Raw genomic sequence first — 9,416 nt, forward strand, 5'->3', positions numbered from 1 at the left:
TTTTTTTTTTTTTTTTTTTACTTTTACTCAAATTGCTAGTGAATTTCACAAATAATAAAGATATGAAAAATGAAATTTTTGAAGAAGAAAGACTGAAGTAGTATTTTCTGGTAAATTTTCTTGCACTCCACTAATCTGTTTCATTCACAAATGTAAAAAAAAATTATAAATTTCTTACAGTGCAACAAAATGGAAAGTCATAAAAAAGAAAGCAATTACTGCATTTTGATAAAAGCACATTTTTCTTTATAATAACGTGAACTCATGAATTGCTCACAATAAAACCAGAAATATGCATGACCAGAGTTGGTTTTGATTTCATGTTTATATAGAAATGTATATTATAATATAACACAACCCACCCAGAGACACCTCCACTGGAGTGTGACAACATGCCCCGGTCTGTCCTACTAGACGACCCTGAGACGCAGTAAAAGCAGTGATTGTCAGTGACTGAAAGGAAGCTACAGACCTTGCTCATCTTTGACGGCCCACACCATGAGGTCCACACAGGCTGCGTTGGCATGACAACGGAGCTTGAGAGGACTGGGTTCCCCTGGCAACCGTTCCTCACGGAGAACCTTCTGGATCTCTGATTGGCTGCTGCTGAACTGCTCCAGAACGAAGTCATGCACCTCTTTAACGAAGCTCGTCTGCACATCTGACCAGAGATCCACATGAAACATTCACATACGGCAAAGGTCAAAGGCATTAACAAACACTACACAAACATTAAAGGTGTGATTAATAAACCATTTGAGCTAAATAACGGCTAGATTTCAGCAACCTTTCATGTAATAGAGCGTGTCTCGCAGCATCTTGAACATGCTGACGTACAGCGGGTCGCTGAAGGTTTTGTAAAAGAGATCGATGCCTGGATTTGCCTTCATTAACAGAGAAAAAAGGAAGGGCGAATCAGGAAGAGCTAAACAAGCAAACAGGCTTAAGCATCTGGTTTGTGACAATTCAATATTAATGCTGATATAAATCCTAGTAAATGAAACGTGTGGCTTCACCTCTGTAACCTCAGACACGACAGCGTCCAGAGTCTTGAGGAATGAATCAGAGACAAAATGCTTCACCTGCAGAAACAACAGTGAGATATTAACAGGGTGATGAATCAATATTTGGAGATTTTAGCGATCATAATCGGCCAACGACACTTGGTTGATTAACAGAAGTGTCAGTTTCTCTACAATGAAATACGCAACCCTGCATCTTGAAAAAAAAAGTTCTGCTGATTTACAAAAAAAAAAAAAGCTTAATATTATATAATTTTACAAAACAAATATTAAGATTTACTTTAAAAAATAAAAAAATTGTTTTTGCATGTTTTCAATCATTTTTGTTTACTTATTTCTTACTTAAGAATTATTTAAATACATACAAAAAATATGCAAAAAATATTTGTAAGTATTTTTCCAATAATAATTTATTTTTATACAAAATAAAAGCAGTCAAATAGCAAAAGTTTCATGACAAAAAGACAACATTTCTGCTAATGACAAAAAGTAGTACTTAAAATGTATTATTTAACTTATAATCTGCAAAGGAGTGGGAATAGTGGAAATTAATCAAACCAGTTTGTGAAATGTGCTGAGAACTGAACAAATAGTTGTAATCTGGCTCAGAGGAAGACAGAAATCATGTCTTTGTGGTGTTTTTCTGCTGATTACGGAATAATACAAGACTTTTTCATCTTACAAATCTTATCAAAAGCAAAAATGCTACAAAATAAATCATATTTTGTAAAAACATGACGTGACAAACAGGCACTATTTTTGGAATCAGCACCTCAACATGTGTAAGAAACAAGTTTTGGATTTCATTTAGCAAAATATGATGCAGTGCGTGTTACAAATCATTTTTGGTGAGTAAATATTAAATTAAATAAGCATTAATTTTCACTATTATTTGAGAAATTTACTAGCAATTTCTGAGTGGAAAAAAGTAAAAAAAAAATTTTTTTTTAAATTCAGTGTGGTTAATGTCAAACAAAAGCAGTGTTATTGTAAACAAAGTATTTAAAAAAATTTCATTAATTAAAGCTCAAATAAAATACCTAAACTTAAAGGAAAATTAGAAATATCACCTTGGCTGAAACTGAAATAAAAGTTGATGTACTAAAACTTCTCAAACTAAAATAACAATAAATTTAGGTTAAACAGAAATATAAAAATATTTATATTTATAACAAATGACCAAACTGCATCAGGTATATATGGTTATTAAATTAGCCGTCAGCTGTTCTACTCTATAAATATAAGTGCAGACATTATTTTAAAAACCCATATTTATATAAAAGGCCAATATTGACATGCACGCTTCAGTATTTTCTGCCAAACGCCGCGAGGAGCTCAGTAAGCGTGTGTGTACCATCTGTAAGAGACGCCTCAGCAGCTCTAAAGGGACGCTTATTTCTTGTCCGCTGGCTCCAGTGAAGAGAGGAGAGATGGAGAAACTGGAGCTGACCGTCGTGAAGTAATAATCTGGATTCACCACACTGCCCTCCGCCAGACACGAACCTGACAAAACACCATCAGATCACATCTACAAACACTCATGGTGTAATGCTGCAGTGGGTGACGATGCAGTAACACGAACACTAGTACAAAAATGCCTTCTAAATAAATAAACATAATTCAGCAGTGACTGATTTGAACGGAATTAAAAGGGGCTTACTGAGAAACGAGTGCATGAACCCTGAGCTCTGAATCTGCTGAAGAATGTTGAGACGCTAAAAGCGCTTGTTCAGAGATTAGAGTCGTGACACAGCGATTACCTTCAAAATACTGCGGTCCTGGAGCTGTGGGAGAGCAGGGCGACGGTCCACCTCTGTCCGGACTCACCTGTGAACATAACCCAGGTCTACTCTATCAGTAGATACTACCATCCCATACTACTCATGCTATTTCTGCAATACACACTGTATCCTCTTCACACACTGTGAATCTTTCATATGCAAAGAATACCAGGATGACCCACTACTTTGTTTGCCAAAATGTACAGTATACAGTCAATACTACATCCCACAATGCAATGTGCAAAACTTGACATTTTCCAGTTTGATGAATGAATTGAGTGTTTTTAGCAATGATTTTGAAAAATATTTTTAGATCAGACCGCCATGGGGATAAGACATTAAAACATTTTTTCACTTTTTTACCCCTAAATATTTGTATTTTTTCATATTTTTTAAAATTATTTCATATTAATTTATTTGTATGTACTTTTTAAAACATTCAATAATTATTTTTGCATATTTTTTTTAATAATTTATTTTTATTTACTTCTTTCTTAATTTTTGTAATGTTATTCAATCATTTATTTTTATTTACTTTTTTCTAAAACTACTTTTGCACATTTTCTCAAAAAAAAAAAATGTATTTACTTAATCAAAAATTATTTTTGTATATTTATTTTTATATTTTTTAATAATTTATTTGTATTTACATATTTCATTTCTTTAAAATATTTTGCATTTGTCAGTGATAATCTTTGTATTTACTTATTTTTTTCAAAAAATATTTTTGCATATTTTTTCAATAATAATTTACTTTATTTACATATACTTCCCCTAAAATTAATTTAGCATATTTTGTTTGATAATTATTTTTATTTACTTCTTTCTTAATTTTTGTAATGTTATTCAATCATTTATTTTTATTTACTTTTTTCTAAAACTACTTTTGCACATTTTCTCAAAAAAAAAAATGTATTTACTTAATCAAAAATTATTTTTGTATATTTTTCAATAATAATTTATTTGTATTTACATATTTCATTTCTTTAAAATATTTTGCATTTGTCAGTGATAATCTTTGTATTTACTTATTTTTTTCAAAAAATATTTTTGCATATTTTTTCAATAATAATTTACTTTATTTACATATACTTCCCCTAAAATTAATTTAGCATATTTTGTTTGATAATTTATTTTTATTTATTTAAAAACGTCAAACATTATTTTTGCACATTCTTTCAATAATTTTTTTTTTTTTGCATTTTTTCCCAATAGTTTTTTTAAATGTATTTACTTAAAAAAAGTTTTTTTTCTGCACATGTATTTCAATAAATTACATTTTTTACTGAGATATTACCCAGATGCTACTCGCAGAATTAAACCATGCAAAGTGCCCTGTGACAGTGTGTAACATACATGTTGTTTGAAACGTTTATCATTGCATAATGCATACTTTTACACTGATTATGTTTTAAAAAAAAGCAACAGGCAATATAACCGTATACAAGTGTAGTGTTGACCTGTGCGTCAGGGTTAGCGATGCCGCTCTTGCGTCTCAGCGTGTCTCCCTGACAGGCCGTGAGCAGTGAACTGGGTAAAATAGAGCGGAAGTCATTGAAGGATCTCCTCCGAACGCCCTCGGTCTCCACAGACACACGCTGAGCCGGCTGCGGCGCTCCTCGCGGAAACAGCCGAGAGAGGAGGGGCTCGCCGCCGTTACCATAGCGACCAAACGCTCGGGCCACGCCCAGAAGACACGGAACAGCATACCTGCACAGGTAGACTGACGAGACAGGAAGTGAGTCAGGAGAGTGAGAGTGAATCTAAATGTGTGTTTGAGACGTGCAGCAGAGCTCAGATCACCTTTATCATGGTTCTCGGGCGTCTGGCAGATCTCCAGCAGAGACTGCATCACTTCCATCACAGCATCCAGAATCTGGACAGAAAGACGGTAAATGAGTGCAAAGGAAAAGGTAAGCTGGAAATGTAAAGATGCACTGAAGATCTGACCTGTGAGTGAGACTCGGGGTCTCTCTGAGCGACGTCAGACAGGAGCGTCACCAGACAGAAGCTGAAGTTTTCCGCCATGGGGAGAGTCTCTGTGAGCATATAAAATACAAACTTCATTTTTAAGTGTCTATGCACTTAAACTATACAAGGTTCTGATGGCATACAAAAATACAGAAGATATATACCACCATTCAAAGGTTTGGGGATTGCACAATTTTTTTTAAATGTTTTTGAAAAAAGTCTCTTATGCTCACCAATGGTTTCATTTTTTGCATATTTTATTTCAATAAGAATTTATTTTTTATTTACTTTAGAAAATGTCAAAAAAAGAAATATTTTTTTCAATAGTATTTTTTTGTATTTAATGTTTTTTTCTAAAATTATTTCTGGACAGAAGCTGAAGTTTTCCGCCATGGGGAGAGTCTCTGTGAGCATATAAAATACAAACTTCATTTTTAAGCGTCTATGCACTTAAACTATACAAGGCTCTGATGGCATACAAAAATACAGAAGATATATACCACCATTCAAAGGTTTGGGGATTGCACAATTTTTTTTAAATGTTTTTGAAAAAAGTCTCTTATGCTCACCAATGGTTTCATTTTTTGCATATTTTATTTCAATAAGAATTTATTTTTTATTTACTTTAGAAAATGTCAAAAAAAGAAATATTTTTTTCAATAGTATTTTTTTGTATTTAATGTTTTTTTCTAAAATTATTTCTGCATTTTTTTCAATAATCAATTAATTTATTTAGTTATATTTTGTTCTACAATATTTTTTTATAATAAACACAAATATATATGAATTTTTTTCAATAGTTTTGTTTGAAATGTTTAGCATCGCATAATGCATAATTCTACACTTACTATATTTTTCAAAGTAATAAGCAATATACTGTGCAGTATATTTAGTAAATGTATTAATTCTTTAAAATCTTACTGACTCCAAACTTTTAAACAGTAATGTACATGCTTGCATACATAGTGCATAGTAATGTTCTTGATGAAGAAAGAGGAATAAATTATTACCTTTACACTTCCTCCAAGCATTCTCCTCCACCCACTGCACTCTGGGTAATCCCTTGAGCAGACTCAACAGGTAACTTACCACAGTGTCTTTGTGCTGAAAAAGACACGTATCATACATGAACCATGTGTTGCAGAAGTGAAAACTTTATAATGACAGACTAGATCAGAATATACTTGCAAATCAAATCCCAAATCTATTTATATAAAAATCAGATGCTTCAAAAAAAGAAAACCAAAATTACACTGCATACATTGTTTGTGCAGAGAAATTATGCAGCCTACAAGAAACAAAACAACCCTTTGGCAAGTGAGAAAAATAAAGAGTACAAGCTGAACTCTGTGTGTGTGTGTGTGTGTGTGTGTGTGTGTGTGTGTGTTTAAAGTGGCTTAAAGGAATAGTTCACAAAAAAATTCATTTTCTCTGAAAATATGCTCACCCTCAGTTTATTCAAGATTAGGATGAGTTTGCTTCTTCATCAGGTTTGTAGAAATGCAGCATTGCATCAGTGTCTCAGCAATGGATGCTCTGCAGTGAATGGGTGCCGTCAGAATGAGAGTCCAAACAGCTGATAAAAACATCACAATAATCCACAAGTAATCCACACCACTCCAGTCCATCAGTTAACATCTGGAGAAGACAAAAGCTGAAACAAATCCATCAAGACATATCATATCCTGCTAAAATATGAGTCCATAATCCATAACACATCCTTCAGTGAAAAAGTCAGTCTCCTGTCGTCTCTCACACCAAAATCTAGTCACATATTTGTTTAGAGCTGTTTTGGCTTGTAAACAGTGCTTGATCTGTGCAGATTTCTCTCCTGATTCAGACGACATTTTCACTGGAGGAAGCGTTATTATGGATTATGGACTCATATTTAAGCAATGGTTTGAAGTTAAAACATCTTAAAGACAGATTTGTTTCTCACAAACACGCAGCTTTAGGCTTCTCCTAATCTTGGACGGCCTGAGGGTGAGCACATTTTCAGCAAATATTCAGTTTTGGCTGAACTATTCCTTTAACCAGTCACAGCTCTAATCCAGCTGTGATCACATTATCTGCTTTAGCAGTGATTTTCTCTCATAAACCAGCTCAGCAGCTGGAAAGCTTCAACACACACTTGGCCATTCGAGGATATTCCCAAAGGGAGGTTTTGTCATATTTAGCTAACATCCGGGGACAATTTTGTCCCCAAAATAGCACACACACAAAAACACAACTGCACTCGTGAACTACACTCATGCTAATAATCAACCTCAGTCACCTGTAAATCAGACTCGACCAGGAACACGGCCAGTGCGATGACGGCATCCCTGCGGCGGACATCCAGAGTGAAGACGCCGCGGCTGTCGCATGGACACATGCATAATAACTTCTGCACCTGATGAAAGAGACACGCTTTGAATCTACTTTTCTATTCCTATCAGTTGACATGAGCTCAAGTTAAACAACTTCTCTCTCAGAGGATTTAAGCAAACTGATCTATCTGGCATCTGCAGAACTAGAACAACCTGTTAAGAGATTCACGCATGCTTTGAGAGCATGCACGTGTGGGGAAATCAGCTGCTCATAATACAACAACATGAAGATGTCTGCTGCAGTGCGCAAATGCATGAGAATGCAAACACAAGATGAATCGGTCATGCAGGCGTCTGCAATGTGGCAATGCATTTCACAAGAGCGCAAAAGGAAGTCTATACACCTGCTGCTGTTGCTTTAATACTATAACGGAGTCAGAGCAAATGTGTAGAAAAGAAAGAAAAGCTTTCATCGGTGCTTCGGGCTCAAGCTGGCACCATTTAGCGCCTGTAAAAGCCTCTGGACATGTGACAGCTCTGAACTGCTGCATCTGTTTTACCTTTAATAGACCATACTAAAATAACTAAAGCTTAAAATTAACAAAAAAAAATGTATATAACAATTAATAAAATTAAAATGTATAAAAACTATATAGACATAAAGAACTAATAAAAATGACAAAAATGCACAACAAAATTACTATTGAATTTTACATTTACACTTCAATTTTAAAATTAAAAAAAGAACTCAAAATATTAAACAAAACTATAATAGTATCTCAATTATACTAAAATAAAACTGCATAAAAAATCTGGGGTCAAAAAAGATTTACTTAATTCAAAGGGAAAACAAGACTGTTTTTCTCAGCCCATTGGCAAATATTTTAAATCAAAAACTCACTGTCTGTTGTGTTGTGTTGTGTGTGTGTTGTGTTGTGTTGTACCTTCTCGACGGGCGCCGGGCGGTGCGCTGCCAGAGAACGCGCGAGCGACAGAACCGTGTTGAAATAGAACTCTCGCGTCCCGCCTCGCGACACCATGATCCACGAGAAAAGCTGCACACACACAAACGACGATGATTCCCGCAGCAGCCCGCGCTGAAGAAAAACACCACCGCAATACGGAGAGTGTGAAGGCACAAATAACAGCCGATGGAGAGGCGTGTCTCCATTAAAGCATCATCACTATACAGTTTATCTTATTGGCTCGTACAGCTGATGAATATCTACACACCACTAATGGAGAGGGGTTTATAAACGCGTTGTGTAGTTCATTAAAAAGAAAAAGCAATGAAGAAATAGCCTTGACAGCTTTATGAATACTGAGAGAGAAACCTGAACAAACTTCACAATCTCTAATAGAGTATTGACTAAAATATATTTATATTTTATTGCGATTTTTGTATTTCTGTAATATTCCTGTATTATATATATATATAAATATGTATAATGTTAATTTATGAAAGAATGATTAATAACGATAACAGCATCATCATAATTAAATAAACAATATTAATAATTAATATTTATTAGTAGTCAGATAGTATGTATATCAATAATTATTTATAAAAAATTGTATGCATTATTATTGTTGTCATTATGAATTAACAATATTAATAATTAATAATAATAATTATTAATATTATTAGCGGAAGTAATATATTAATATGTATTATATATTAATAATTATTATTTCTAATTTTTGTAGTAGTATTTCTGTAATATTAATATTTATAAATAAATATGTATAATGTTAATTAATGAAAGAATGGTTCATAACAATAACAGCATAATAATAATATAATAATAATAATAAATGTATTGTTATTATGTAACAATATTAACAATTCATAATAATAATTAGTAGTATAGTAGTAGCAGTAGAAGTAATGTATTATGTATTAATAATAACAATATTAATACATAATAATAATTATTAGTAGTAGTAGTAATAGTAGAAGTTATATAATAATAATAATAATAATAATAATAACAATATTAATACATAATAATAGTAGTAGTAGTAATAGTAGTAGAAGTTATATATAATAATATAAATAATAATAACAGCAATATTAATACATAATAATAATTAGTAGTAGTAGTAGTAATAGTAGTAGAAGTTATATAATAATAATAATAATAACAATATTAATACATAATAATAGTAGTAGTAGTAGTAATAATAGTAGAAGTTATATATAATAATATAAATAATAATAACAACAATATTAATACATAATAATAATTAGTAGTAGTAGTAGTAGTAGTAGTAGTAGTAGTAGTAGTAGAAGTTATATATAATAATAATAATAATAATAATAATAATAATAG

At 32.5% G+C, this 9,416-nt stretch overlaps 1 protein-coding gene across 1 annotated transcript in view; it reads right to left on the reverse strand.

Moving 5' to 3' along the window:
* Window positions 1-8,174, reverse strand: part of LOC107722847 (phosphatidylinositol 4-kinase alpha-like) — a 58,258-nt gene extending 50,084 nt beyond the window's left edge. The window contains exons 1-11 of the mRNA XM_016531342.1: window positions 8,028-8,174; window positions 7,050-7,166; window positions 5,785-5,878; window positions 4,754-4,842; window positions 4,607-4,679; window positions 4,264-4,526; window positions 2,783-2,849; window positions 2,377-2,525; window positions 1,017-1,082; window positions 788-884; window positions 473-661 (exon numbers count right to left, since the gene is read on the reverse strand). Of these exons, the coding sequence (XP_016386828.1) occupies window positions 473-661; window positions 788-884; window positions 1,017-1,082; window positions 2,377-2,525; window positions 2,783-2,849; window positions 4,264-4,526; window positions 4,607-4,679; window positions 4,754-4,842; window positions 5,785-5,878; window positions 7,050-7,166; window positions 8,028-8,123 (1,300 nt within the window). The 5' untranslated portion in view covers window positions 8,124-8,174. The remainder of the gene's footprint in view (window positions 1-472; window positions 662-787; window positions 885-1,016; window positions 1,083-2,376; window positions 2,526-2,782; window positions 2,850-4,263; window positions 4,527-4,606; window positions 4,680-4,753; window positions 4,843-5,784; window positions 5,879-7,049; window positions 7,167-8,027) is intronic.
* Between the last annotated feature and the right edge of the window lie 1,242 nt (window positions 8,175-9,416).

This window comes from Sinocyclocheilus rhinocerous, unplaced genomic scaffold (genome assembly GCF_001515625.1).
Source record: "Sinocyclocheilus rhinocerous isolate Xijiao unplaced genomic scaffold, SAMN03320098_v1.1 scaffold1596, whole genome shotgun sequence".
In the NCBI taxonomy this organism is placed as follows: domain Eukaryota; kingdom Metazoa; phylum Chordata; class Actinopteri; order Cypriniformes; family Cyprinidae; genus Sinocyclocheilus; species Sinocyclocheilus rhinocerous.